General features: G+C 36.8%; 1 protein-coding gene across 1 annotated transcript in view; it reads right to left on the minus strand.

Moving 5' to 3' along the window:
• WDR19 (WD repeat domain 19) overlaps positions 1-13,457 on the minus strand; it is a 42,644-nt gene extending 29,187 nt beyond the window's left edge. The window contains exons 1-11 of the mRNA XM_010080576.1: positions 13,375-13,457; positions 13,226-13,291; positions 9,712-9,837; positions 8,899-9,014; positions 8,198-8,313; positions 6,824-6,904; positions 4,423-4,535; positions 2,961-3,134; positions 1,661-1,742; positions 655-816; positions 455-569 (exon numbers count right to left, since the gene is read on the minus strand). Coding sequence (XP_010078878.1) covers positions 455-569; positions 655-816; positions 1,661-1,742; positions 2,961-3,134; positions 4,423-4,535; positions 6,824-6,904; positions 8,198-8,313; positions 8,899-9,014; positions 9,712-9,824 — 1,072 coding nt within the window. The 5' untranslated portion in view covers positions 9,825-9,837; positions 13,226-13,291; positions 13,375-13,457. The remainder of the gene's footprint in view (positions 1-454; positions 570-654; positions 817-1,660; positions 1,743-2,960; positions 3,135-4,422; positions 4,536-6,823; positions 6,905-8,197; positions 8,314-8,898; positions 9,015-9,711; positions 9,838-13,225; positions 13,292-13,374) is intronic.
• Between the last annotated feature and the right edge of the window lie 1,091 nt (positions 13,458-14,548).

Here is a 14,548-nt window from a genome sequence, read left to right on the forward strand (position 1 = left end):
CTAAAATTTGGACATAGCATAACCAATTTTACCTTACCTCATGTAAACAACATGAACATCCACCAAACTGAGAATTTAAACCCTCTGATAATACGGTCCTTAGGTACTTTGCCAAACTTAGTATTTAAAGAAACAGTAAAATAACATCTCAAAAGCACAGAAGTCCTTCATTGGTTAACATGATTTGAAAAAAAAAAAAAAACAAAACAAAAAAGAAACATTCTACATTTCATTACCAATCCCTTGAACCTGAAGTTTTATTTCTATTATTTACAATGCCTTGTCATAAGTGCTTCAGTCTGTGAAGATCATTAGCTAGTCCTAAATGGACCATTTAGCAATTCAAGCTGTTATCGTACAATGTGGAAAGTCCAGAACGGCTAAACACAATACTAACTTCAGAAAATAAGACACAATGATGCAGCAGTTTTAAGAGAAGTAAATTTATGCTTACTATTCTCTCCAAGTGCATAAAACCAAGCCCGATTGTTCATTCCTACAGCCAAATGATAAACACCAATAGCAACAAAACTGGGCTCTATTTCAACAGAGACTGTGATTGGTAGCTCCTGTAAGAAAACAAAATAAAACAATTTTTATCCCCTATTAATACTTAATTTACTTATAAAATTTAAAAGGAAGAGGTTATCATACTCTCTCCACATGATTGGCTATAGTAACTTCAAGAAGAGAAGTGAGGTATGCAATCCGTGTACTGCAAGTATCTCCAAGGCTTGGAAGCTTTGTCAAGAAAACATGGAGGGATCCTCTTCGTGTAGATACTGCCAACAATTGACCATCATCTGTCCAAGCCAGCTGATCTACACCTAAAACATTCACAAGTTTTTGAAGAAAAAAAAAAAAAACAAACAAAAAAACCACCCCCCCCCCCAAAAACCCCCCCAAAACAAAACAAAAAAAACCCAAAAAACGACCAAACCAAAAAACCTTTCTTTAACTACTGAAACCAAGTAACAATTATTTTGCTTTAAAATGTGAAAATGGTAGGAATTCATACCTAGGAATATATGTACTAACATACTCAACTAACATACTTAAATACAACCAACTAGTAAGAGTTACCAAGAGTAACTGGAATCACTCAAACAAAAACCATAATTTACTAATTGAGCATTTTCCTAAGAACAAAGACTTGACAATAACTGAAATATTTACAGACGATACAAGAAGGGATAATGGTGGTAACTCACTACCCAAGAACACAGTCTTGCAACAATGTTCTGGAAGCCACAGGCACAAATCCTGTGTATGTATCAGGATGAGAACGGATTAAGTATCGTATGTTAGTACAAGAGACGCTGAAGAGCACAAAAAAACCTCACCTACCAAAAAAACCATAGAAAGAAAGAGAAACCAAATAAGGACATTATTTTAGCAATCTGAATATACTGTATTACAGATTCAAAAAACCACAACACTAACTGATCAACAAATATTCTGAGGTCTGTACCTTTCTGTACTTTGAACAGATAAAATAAAACATATTCCCATTTTGCTATGGGTCACCTGATAAATACAAGTTGCGAAAGAAGGAATTTACGATAATTTTTTTATATATATAGGATAAATTCATGTAAATAGAGTCACCATCAAAATTCTGTATTATTTAATTTGTAAAAATTTCTGTCCTCATTAAGACTGTTAACATACCTTTGTTTTCATCATCCAGGTTTATTATGGCATACATTTCTCTCAGGTCTGATAGATCATGGATTTTAATGCTAAACCAAAAATAAACAGTCATTCTCACTAATATAAATCTCAGTCATCATAAACTGGAAGAAACCCAACCCAATCAAGACAGCCTAATGGAGCGAAAAATAAAGTGCAAATGAAAAATGCTTTCTGTTTCCTAAAGAGTAAAACACATTGTTATCCATCACTCTAAATAGTTTATCGCTATCACTGTACAAAAAGATTTGCTCAGAGAACTAAAATTTGAGGAAAAGGCACAACTCATTCAATTTGAAAGAATTCAGGGGTGGGAGACACACACTATTATTCCCTTTTGACCTGTTACAATACAGGTCAGGTTAAATACACATTCCTGATGGACAAACACTGTTTGAAACACAGATGCAAAAAAATAATTTTCAGTCCTGCTTCACATATACAGGGACAGAGTGAGAGTATATTTATGCTGTCATGTTACTCAATATATGCTAAAGAACCCCTTAAAGAAAGAATATTTATTATACAATAGCTGAAGTACTTGAAGTTACACCATGTTTTGCTTATAGTTATACCACACTTGATGCGCGAGTGTCATAAATCAGAAGTCTGCTAAGTTCACACACAGAACTGAAGACAGACAGAATGGTCTGATTCCTACCATCACTCAGCTCCTTTTTTGCTCAAGAATTCAGATATCACAGAATCAGTAAGCAGCAGACAAGGAGCTAAAGGGGATACTCTTATCATATGCACAACATATTTTGGAAAAACTCGTCTCTAATTATTTTTTTCCTTAATTGCTTACACATTTATACTTTTGTCTAGATTGCAGATAAGACCAAACACCAGAGGAGAGGATATCAGGATATCAGCATACTCAGTACACCTTTAAATGAATTGTTCTCCTATTGCTACGCAGATGTTTATGTCCAATCAACAAATCACAGTAAAGAAATTTGGACATTATGGTAGCCAAGTAACATAGTAGAAAAGAAAGAATCAAAAGGAATTATCTATGCGAAAGTTTAATTAAATTTTTGTTTACAATTAACTACAATAAAGTTAATTACAACTGCAGAGATTTTGGACAAAATTAGCTTCTCCTAACTATAGGCACATAGGCAGTTCCACAGAGCAATTCATCTCACTTAGTCTGCACAGACTACTTAGGGAGCCTTGAAGCCTTAAGGAGCCTAACTTTAATGTCTGACATCTAAAGTCATGTGAGATGAATTCCATTCTTTATGTATAAAACTACCACTTACCAATTGTCTCCACATGATGCAGCTTTGTTTAATGACTGTGATATAGCAATGCTGCTTAGATTATCTTTATGATTATGAGCTTGAAAGATTTCTTGACCTATCTCACGAATGTGCGTAGAAATCACTACGAAACACCCTCGTGAGAAACCAATCATAATGTAGCCATCACCATACCTGTTAAAAAAAAAAAAAAAACCACTAAGAAATAAACTATTCATGCAATATGCAAAATGCATTTTCTTTCAGTCTACTGGGGTAACTGCCAACGTCTCCCTTTAATAGGAGACATAACCAAACTATGGGAATTTATAGATATATAATGTAGAGCAATATAGTATAAAGTAGATTAAGGGAAAAACAACCATAGATTCTTAAAGGACAAAACCATGTTTGCATCCAGAGCTCACTCATAAGTCGTCTTTATTCTCTCTTCTACATTCTACAATGCCACTTCACTTTCAGCAAGTTGCACACATGGCAGTGATGCCAGAAGAAAAACCTCTGGTATCTTTCTTGGAATAAGCATGTCAGAAAATGGAAACTTCCATTTCAAGATTCTGGACAACATAGTCCCATCAAAGCCATGCTAAAAATAGCAATGGCAGTCACTGTGCCCTTAAGGCATACTACTGCAAACACCGTGGAAGTACCAAAGCTACAATCTGTATTTGTGACTAGACAGTTTGTTTACTCTTCATAGTGTCAAGCAGAAATAATGAGGTTAGAACAGAAATAGTTACAGCATGTAAGGATGAATTCAAACAATAACTCAGCAGCTTAGTTGCAAAAAAATCATTGCATGGGAAACAGCCCAGGTATGCCTTGTTGGACATGTGGCCATGAATTAAGAAGCATAAAGCTACAGGTCTTCTTAGACAGTTCTAGTGTAAAGGGATAAATGAAAATTCTACGTTGATCGAACAGGCATTAAAAGACAGGGTGTCATGATTCAAAGATAGAAACAGTACAGCTACTTTTTGGGTACAGAGTTGAACCTTCTAACTCAGGATTTCTTCAAAGGAACATTACCAATTGGATTACATAGCAGAGAGGCTACAGGAACTTTGCACAACTTTATAAACCATCAAACTAGCTGAAAGATACAACTCCACCCCTAGCTCTTTCATCAGTTACTCATCCAAACAGAAAACAACCTATAAAACCCTCAGTTTAATCTATTGTCAGGACAGCAACAGTATTAGTGTTCTAAAGCTGACCATACCAATAGCTATTATATTTGAAAACACCGCTTACCATCAGCTATGGAAGTGCTAAGTAAAACAATTACAAAACATACTTCTTTGTGTTTGGAAAATAACTATTTAAAAGGCTACAATATATCCAAGAAAAATCCAGCGTAAGCAAGGGATATCTCACTTCATTTCCAGCATTCATCACAACTACTGGGAAAATCTTCAGTTTGCTAATACTAGAATGCTTCAATTAAGAAAGTTCTGCTCACCATCTGTAGGTTACAATATTGCCATAGGGCTGCTGAAATTTCAGATCAATGGGGTTATCAGGATCATTCAAATTAAAAAGAAAGAGAGTCTTCTTGCCGACCACCACACTTACCTGCCAACGAGGGAAAAGAAAAATTAACTGGATAAGAATGGCATCACTTTAAAATAAGGCCCTACTTCTTTGCTAAAAGGTGAGATTTACGACTTTCCATAATCTTTAAGAATCCCATGGATCTGAATTCTGAATATTTATCAACAGTGGAAAAGATTTTCAGGATATTGCCCTTGTGAGCCAGTGGTTCACATATCTAAATACAAGCCTAGCAGAACACATATCTCAAATTCAAGACTTTTCCCTCCAGAAGCATTAAGTCAGCTCCATTTCCGAGGAGGAAAAGGCAGCAGGTCACATGGAGTTATCCTGTTGGACTACTCTCACTTGAACCACCATGTGTTTTCTGATCCACAGAATTTTTATCTGGGAGGTTGAAGGGAAGACTATCACAACACTGCTATCTCAAGTAACTTTCTGCTATTTCAAAGATAGAAAGACAATACCAAAAGAAACAGCATGCTCCGTGTGTACTGAACATGCAATATTTACAGTTTGATATCAGTCTAGGTGAGTGCATTTTATTTGATTAATTCCATAGAGATGCTGGACTTCACAGTGTAAGGCAGGTTGAACTGTGGGATTTTTAAAAATATTATTTTTGTTATTAGAGTGTATGTTATTGTCAGGCAAGATAAACCACTCATTTTAGAAAAAAACAAGGAGGAGCATCTAGTTTTACCTTATTCTTTGACAAAGATGCTTCAAAGGGCTATTTACAAGTTTACTTTACATTACCTTCTATTCCAGCTCTCCTTGTCTAAAAAGGAGAACATGTTTTATTCCTAATAAGAGCTGGAAGAATTAAATACAAAGCCGGTATTTTCAAACTGAAGAAAAAAAGGCATATATTGACGTAAAAATCTATTAATCCAGAATTACAAACTCAAATTCTGACCTATAATTCCTAAACTTACCCCAAATATAAAAAGTAGGTTTTCTGCCTTTTAAAACAGCTTGCTTATAATTCAATTGCAGCTTAACGATGAAGTATTTAAGAAATACTCTTTCTTAAATTCTCCTAAGAAATTACAGGAATTATTTTATGTTGCAGTGCAAGATGTTAACTCTAGTACCACTTATTTTGATCCAACTTGCAGGTTTTTTTTCTGATGTCATAACTAACAGAGTGGAAGTGATCGTTATCAAGCCAAGCCCCCCCCCAACAAGACGACACCTAGACAATAAATGGTATGTGGTTTAGAGCTGCTGACAGACCATCCAAGCAGAAATACCAAGTACAAAATTACAGACTGTTCCCTAACATTCTACAGCAAACTCAAGAGTTGTAATAAAAAACCTGCAAAGCCTAGGCTATCACGTGCCCCGGGAAGCAGCAGAAGAAATCAAGGCTGAAGTCCTCAGTTGCTCCGTTTTCAAAATATCTGTTAATTAAATTTCCCTAGGAAGCTGTGATGGGTTAACCCAGGACAGAAGCAGAAAACATTTCACTCCGTGCAGAGAGGCAAAACACTCTTACAGATCCTTGTCAATGTAAGCATGGGGAAAAATTCTTTCTTGACACCTGTACTCCACAGATTAAATCTGACTGTGAGAATTTAATTATAAGTGAATAGTTCTGGACAAATTCTAACTCCATACCACCCTTCTATCCATGGATTTTCTGTCTTGTCCTGGTATTTCATTGCTGATCATTTAATAATATGCTCTGTTAATAGTTATCATTACCCCATTTTTCTGTACTTCACCATTGACCAATCTGATGGACTTTGATTAATTCAAAAAGATGATGAAGACAATGAAACTGGAGCCATTTAGACAGAGACAGGATAATGCTCACACCATAAGACCGACACGGGGGCTTTTAGTCTCATTGACGCAGAGGTTTGCGTAAGATGAAAACCCAGAGAGCAGTGATCTGTTCCCAAAACTGACAGCTGAAAATCTGCCCTCTGAAAGGTGGCATCTCAGCAATTTTGACAATCCTGCTCCATTTCCATCTGCCACATTGCATACATTGTTCTGTATTCATATTGTATGTATTTCTTTAAGCCTCTGCACACACCTCCATCTATTATGGTAACTACCACTGCAAAACTGCTGTTACCTGCCAAATTGCTAACCACTGCACTTTTCATGAACATATCCTTAATGAACTATGGGGTATGGCTTTACTTTAAAGGAAGGTTTTGGGAAAAAAAACCCACTTAAACACCAAATTTCAAGTCAAGGAGGAGTAAATTGCTTCCTGGACTACACTGGTTGCTAGCAGAAACCCTGAACCATCAGATTAACACTTTTTGCAGTATTTTGTATTGACTTCTTACTGTGCTTTCCCTGGTTGATATTCTTTCATCAGTCTTCATAACTGAGAACTGCATATCACTGGGATCTGAGCTCACTGAGGTCTGCAAGAAAGAAGTTCAGATTAAGAAATCAACAGTGAATATAGCAAATATTGATAAATAATTGCATTATTCCTGCCCTGTGCATTTTAGTGTTAAGGATAGATAGATAGAGTTGTTATTGCATTTAGTAGCAAAACTGAGAAAAAAGCTGGAGAAAACATGACCTCAGTTTGGATCACAATGACATGCTATCACAGAATATACTTGAAAAAAATATCTAGGAAATAATTGGAAATATAAATCCAAATAGAGAAGGAAAGATCCAGATGAGGAAGAAGACTTGCAAGACGATATTATACAGACACTGCTAACTGAAGCAGTACAAATAAGGTCACTCGAATGCAAATTCAAAGAAGGAACACCAAGAATAAGACATACAGGTTAAATATTTACCAAGGATTTTAATACGGACATACCTGATCTGGTTTAGGTAGTGATAGCAATCTCGTTCTTTTGTAATCAATATGAGGATACAAAACCTCACAAGCAAGTCTTGCTTAGGTCTCTGCTGTCTCAGCTACGCTGCTTCTACTACCTAAACCAGCTAGTTTAAAGCACAGATATACCCTAATAAATTTATTAGGATATTCTTCTCCAATGGTGATCTTCAGACATAAAGATGGAAGCATATGAAATGAACTATGAAAGATTTGTTCTTTGAAAATCTTGAGTGAAACACTGTTCATTAAGGATAAAAAAGTGAATTATATTAATTTGCACATTATGCAACAACTGTAATTTCTTGGAAGGACTGTGATATACGTAAACAGAATGCTTGATTAGAAAATCTGACTGTACTCGAAGAAGCACTGGAATCAGCCTCTCAACAATGCAATGGAGATCCAGCCTAGGAGTAATCCTTGCACACCAGAGGCAAGATCTTTGTTTAACCAACCTAAAGCAAAACCAACACTAAAAGTACTTCCTAAAGACCTTATAAGCAGACCATATAAACATAAACAGAGAGCTGTCCTGTGCTGCTGCTGCTGGGGAAGTCAACCTAAGACTGCACTCATAGGATCCTCTTGTAACAGATACAGATCAAGGACGAGAGAAGCTTGTTCAGGTAGGACCACAGCAGAATTGCAAAGATGCTAATATCATAAATCATGTTGCATAACACAGAGGCTCAAATCTTCAGATATGCCCTCATTCTACATGAGGTTCCCCAAAGGCTCCTTGTCCTGGAAAGTGTGGGATTGAAAAGGCATAAGCTCCCACAGGTCCCAGCTTTCTTGGGAACCAGGAGTATCAATGTATGCCTTAAAACCAAATGTGGGTTTTAAATACTACCTGTCTTATAGTATCCCCTTCTTGATTGCTTATAGTAATCATTTTGTCTTCGCCGCCTAGAGCCAGAAGGTTTTCAGTGCTCCAGCAACCACAAGTAATCCGCTTGGTGTGCTTACCTGAAAAAGAAAGAAACCTATACAACACAAACAAACACAACCACAAAAAAAAAATCTGGAATGGAAATATGCTCTATTTGGCCACTGAAACACAGATTGTCAGAATGTGAAACAGATAGTCAGAGCGACTAAAAATTCAAGAGGTGGGTTGGTTTTTTTTTAAATCTTTGACTCCCAGATGGTAGTCTTTTGACCTTATAGGAACTTGTACAGCTCCTGTTCTTCCATTTCTTTGCATCAATTTCTGAGGACTGTGCTATATCTTTAACCTTTCTGCCCAGAGAGACTGTAAGCAGGTAAGAAAAAGTAACTCAGCAACAAGAACAATCACACAAATCCTTCGCAAATTATAAACCAAGAAAGATAACACAAATTTCCGATGAGGCAGTATCAGGTATGTGTATATATATTTTTAACTTACTATACTATAAAAATACCCTCTTACTACAACAAAACAGAAGGTGCAAAATGCGCGTGAGGACATTTTCGACTTGCATGTTCATATATAGAACTAAAAAGGAATTTAAGTATATTAGCAAAATTCCACTTTCATATGTGCAAGCTTAGTTTCGAAACAATACATACCAAGAACAGGAATCTTGCGAGAAGTCTGACGGTTATATATAAGTAAGTTTCCCTTTGTTGTTCCAACAGCAAGTAAAGTTCCAACTCGAGACCATAATAAGAAAGACATTGCATCCCTAAAGTAAAGAAAAATTTTATTTTGTATAGTAGAGATTCCTTTATATGCTTACATACAAAAACATTTTGCATATTTGTTTTGAAGTTCTATGAAATCACGCAGACCAAGCAGAATTTTTAAATTAAGCAAATGTTCACTACAAGTATCAGAATTATTTAAGTGTGCACAAAATAGTGAAGGTAATAAAAAGTTGTACAAGACTTGCACAAATGGAAATGTGTCTGCAAACATCAACAGTCCTTGATGGAATCACAGGTAATTTGGCCAAAAACACAGGTTTAAAAAACACTTAAAGATACCACGAAGGTACGTCAAATTTTCCAGTCACTTTCTGCACTTTTTTTTTGGTACTTCAATAATCCTACGACTTCAGCCAACTCCAAGTGAATAGGTCTAGTTCTAGACAATGTAATAAGTTAGAGCCATTTTAACTAAGTTCTAGATACAGCAAGGCCTATTTTGTTATATGTTTAAGGGTACACATAAATACTACACATCACATTTTTAAAAAAAGCCTCATAAGCAAAACAATTTTAATCAGAAATTTCTAATTAGTGCAGTTATTTCCATCAATGCCTCTCCCATCTTGTTACATTTAACTATAAGCATGCAATAGCAATTTGAAAAAATTTGAGACAGACAGCTCACAGTGGTCCAAGTCTTCAAATACACACTTTCAAAAAAAACTTTCTTACCTCATGCCACTGTCTACTTGGCTTGTTTTGCTTGTGTTTGCATCCCACAGAAAAATGGCGCTAGATTTGTCTGTGATTATTGCTAAAGTATCTCCATCTTTATCCCAGTCCATAGCAACACAGTTACTGAAGAAAAAAAAGAGACTTTCACTAATAATGTTAAAATATGTTTGTAAGTGTCAAGAAACAGCTAGAACTACCCAGTTGAAGTTGCTGTCCTTCCTTTTCCTTCCCAAGCAAACCCTTGACAGATTGCAGATTTATCTGTGAAGAGTACTTTTACAGCAACCACGCTCTTACTCAAATATCACTGAAATGACAGAGGTTGAAAGAAAAGTCATTAAAAAAAGAGACACCTACATTCTATTACTTGCAATACTGCTGCCTTGATTTTCAAGAGATGGTGAAAATCCCCAGTAATTTTTTATTTTGTTAGAGGCTAGTCAGTGTTGGGATTGTTTTTCTTATAGTTCAACAAGCATAACGAACTTGGACAAGAAACCTCTGCAGAAGCAGGAAAAACCTCTATTTCTAAATAGTTCAGACTCATAAGTAGTAAACAAAACAAATTCTATCAACATAATAGTAGGAAGACGCTTGTACATCAACTATTATAGCTGAGAATATTTGACATTCTGAACTCCATTCTTACATAAGGAGAGGTCTAGCAGTTAACAACTGCAGTTAGTTAACAGTTAACCAAAAAATAAAGAAGCAAAGTTTGGCCTGAGGGGCGGAAGCATCCATATAAGCACGATTGTTCCTGTTTAAACTGTATATCACAAAAAGTGAATTTTGTCCTAATACTAATAATTAGAGAGAATTTATTCTTCAATCAGAGCAAAAGGTTGAAAATAAGAATTCAAAAGAACTACCTAATGTACGTAGAAGGTGGGCCTCAAAAAGTCAGTACTTTTCAAACTACCATAAGTGGATGTTAATTATTTCAACAAGCCTTTAGGATACGTAGTTATTATACAAGTTTTTACTCCTTTTTGTGTTGCCATGAGAACATGTTATTTTAAAACTGGTTTAGATGTTATATGTTTCTCTGAAGGAAAGGGCCACATCTGTCCACCAATAAGTCAGTGTTATTAGTGTCTGTCAGTAAGGCAGACTCCCCTTCACACCATCCCTCACCGATGCACATGACAGTAGAGGATCTCCAATCCAACACAAGCTCTTCTCAGAGTTCACCACTGATTCAACACAGCTTTCCTCACTCCTCACTTTCAGCAGTTTGCTGGAGAGAATGAGTATTTATCATACATTGTGCAAAATACAGCGCAGAATGAGCTGGGCCACGGATATTACCAAGCAAAAGACACTGACATAGCCAGCCCACATTATGAATGGCCCCCAAACCAGAACAGGATTTTGAAACAAAACAGCAAGGTGCAATGGTCAGTAAGATACAAGCGAGCCCGGTAAAGACAATGAGAATTGCATCTCCTGGATCAGTGCATGGTGGCAACTACCGTGAACTGCAAAAACTGTATCTCTAAAGAGTTCTTGGGGAGCTCAGTGATTCTGGCTCATATCTACCAATGATACAGGGATATGTAAGTGACATTCTTGAATGAACGTTAGACTTCTGGACTAGAGGCTTCAGATTGAAAGCCTTATTGGGAGGTTTGCATTGACTAAGGTCTCCACCTTAATCTAAATGAATCAGCTTGTTAGAAATAAAATAAAAGTTAGGAGTTTACCTGAATACTCTGAGGTAAGAGCAGGTAAAGTACTAAAAACAAATGAGGAGTATACAAATTAAACTATTCCTACATCAGGCAGTAATGGTGCCCAATAAAAGTAGATTTATAGAGCAAAATGACATTATTGCCTGGGAATAAAGAAGTTAAACTTGTAACTCAGGGAATATGTAAACAGTGAGATGGTGCTGGATCGGTCTGTTCTTCAAGACAATGGGAGTGATTTACCCCTCATCTGGAATTATGGGAACTGTTGTCAGGAATTATGGGAAATGCTGTCCTTGAAGTGTAAAATATCCTGGAGCATGGAAGCCTTTTTATTACAAGTCCTGAAACCTTACTATAATGTGAAGACCACACCTCCAAGTGCCTGAGACCCCCCTTGAATTAAGACCCCCACTCACCAAGCATGTGTTGTAAATTTAAGAAACACTGTACCTTTAAATCAAAATGGGAAAAGAACTAACTGTAGTCAAGAAGAGATAAGAACTAACCAATTATAATTAGAGGGATGGGGCAAAGGACACACAACTAACATTTTGAACTGTATAAATACCTGATATGACTGTAACCAGGTATGCTAGCTTTGTGGATTACCACCTAGCATCCATTTCTGCACAGAAACGCAGTAAAATGATATCTCGACTCTGCGTGTGGATTGACTTGTCACACACTGGGTGATGAACTCCAGTTTTGGGACAACAACATGACGATCTGATGTCACTGCGGTCGCACCTAGGGAGGTCTTCTCCGGACCATATCTAGCCTGTTCCTATGGACTAACTGCCTTTTAGAATCATAGAATGGCCTGGGTTGAAAAGGACCTTAAAGATCATCTAGTTTCAAACCCCCTGCCGTGGGCAGGGTTGCCAACTACTAGAGCAGGCTGCCCAGGGCCCCATCCAGCCTGGCCTTGAATGCCTCCCCAGATGGGGCATCCACAACTTCTCTGGGCAACCAAGCAAGTAGCAGCTACTACATCTTCCAAAGTACACCATTTAAAAAATTTCACTTGAAAGAAATCCAGTTCGTACAGTCTGTCACTCCAAAACGTGAATCAAAGTGTGATAAACAGGAAAAGCAGTGAGATTCACTTCAGAAGTACACTCTCAATCTAAAGTAAAAATGCCAATGTATACATTATGCCAGTGATATCAGCAAAAGCACTAAACCAAAAGGATATCTTTCCTCAGTAAGGCTATAACAAAATACTAGAAAACTGAGAGTAGCTAGAATGCAGTCACAATCAGCGTGACGGGGATATATCCTATACAACCTCATAGGGGAGGTTTAGGCTGGATATTAGAAAAAATTTCTTCACTGAAAGAGTGATCAGCCATTGGAACAGGCTGCCCAGGAAAGCGGTGGAGTCACCATCCCTGGAGGTGTTCAAGAAACGTGTAGATGTGGTGCTTAGGGACATGGTTTAGTGAGTTAGGTGGTGTTGGGTTGGACTTGGTGATCCTTGAGGTCTTTTCCAACCTTAATGATTCTATAATTACGTTCTTTCTTAATATGATAGATTCTAACATTTTAATGAAGTAGATCGAATTTATTATTAATAAAGAGTGCTTTGGGTAGGAGAATATATTTTTCTGACTATCCTTGATATTCTACTGTGAGTTCAGCTTTTAATGTCTCTGATTCCACACATGCTCATCAGTTTGTCTTCTTTTCCATGTATATTCACCAGAGACAGTATTTCTGCCTACAAAGTTCGTACATTGTATAAGCACCTCACCAGAAGAGAAGCGTTTTTAAAGAAAACAACAAAGAAAATACTTTAGCACCATCTTAGCACCTACCCTGGTAAGCTGATTTCATTTCTCTTCTTACCATGACGATCAAAAATTTTCACAGCATGATCACGTCTAAAAAAGATTAACATATAGAATAATTCCCTTTCTGCATCAGTTATTTCTATGGCCAAATGCAATAAATATTGTAATCTTACCCTGTTACAGCAAGGAAATTTCCCAAAGTTTTCTGCCAAGCAAACTGCACAGAGGAACCAGACCCAGCTTTTTCTAGTAAACTGAATACTTCCTGGGAGACAAGAAAAAGTGGGAAAATACACATCTTAAAATCATAAGCACGTAACAATATTGCAACTTCCTAACATGTCAGCAATTGTGAGTAGTTCAGAGAAAAACAAAACAAAAACCAAACCAAACACAACTTCTGGACGATTCCGATACAGTACTGTGGTTTGCACTATCAATTCTAACGCACCAGAGTGCAAAAATTCCACAGAAAAAATATTTTGGTTTGTGTTGAAAAAACTGAAGTTTCTGGTACTGGATGTCTCCATTGAGAACCACTGTGACTCCATCACAACTATTATTTTTTCTCTTACAGAGTTACTGGAATGAAAAAAAAAATTGCACAAGACTCTCCCCTTTGCATCCAAAGATGAGAATGTTTAGTTCTCTAAATTTCATGGAAAAGTCTGGGACTAGAAAGCATGTGCAAAACACAGAAGTGTGCAAACACAGTGTGCAAAACACAGAAGACTCAACATCTCCTCTTTTAAAGATACATTAACTATTTTGTCCTGTCTGAATCATTGGGTCTCAAAAGCTAAGACCTCAAAGCTACTCAACTGTAAAAAGAGATTCTGACTTCCAACTAAGTTTCTCAAAGCCCTTTTCCTTGCACACTACCTACACAGATTTTTCTATAACTTGGATGTAAGACAAAGCCCACAACTTTGTTTCACAGCTTGCTATCATGACTTTTTCCCTCACACATCATCAGATAAACACCAACACCTGGTGTCCACCAAATGCCCGGCAGGCTTACTCCAGTCTTTGCCAAAGGTTCCCCACCCCTCCTTTTGGGTGAATGTAACCTAGGCATTCTTCACATTAAGTTAGCATTTTTCTATCAAAAAATGTAAAATTATGAGCACCACATAACACAAGCAGAAAAAAACATCTGACAATTATGTTTGATTTTGAAAAAAAAATTAATAAAATCTGCAATAAACCAACAATAAACAAAATAATTATGGGAGTGTAGGCAAGCTCCAGCTCCTCACGCTCTCACTGTGCAGTAACGCATAAACTAACCCCCCTCAGGGAGTCTGAGCAGGAAACCTCCCTTTCGGCCCACCCAGGTAGCCGCTG

The sequence above is a fragment of the Pterocles gutturalis genome, unplaced genomic scaffold (assembly GCF_000699245.1).
Source record: "Pterocles gutturalis isolate BGI_N339 unplaced genomic scaffold, ASM69924v1 scaffold23694, whole genome shotgun sequence".
Lineage (NCBI taxonomy): Eukaryota > Metazoa > Chordata > Aves > Pterocliformes > Pteroclidae > Pterocles > Pterocles gutturalis.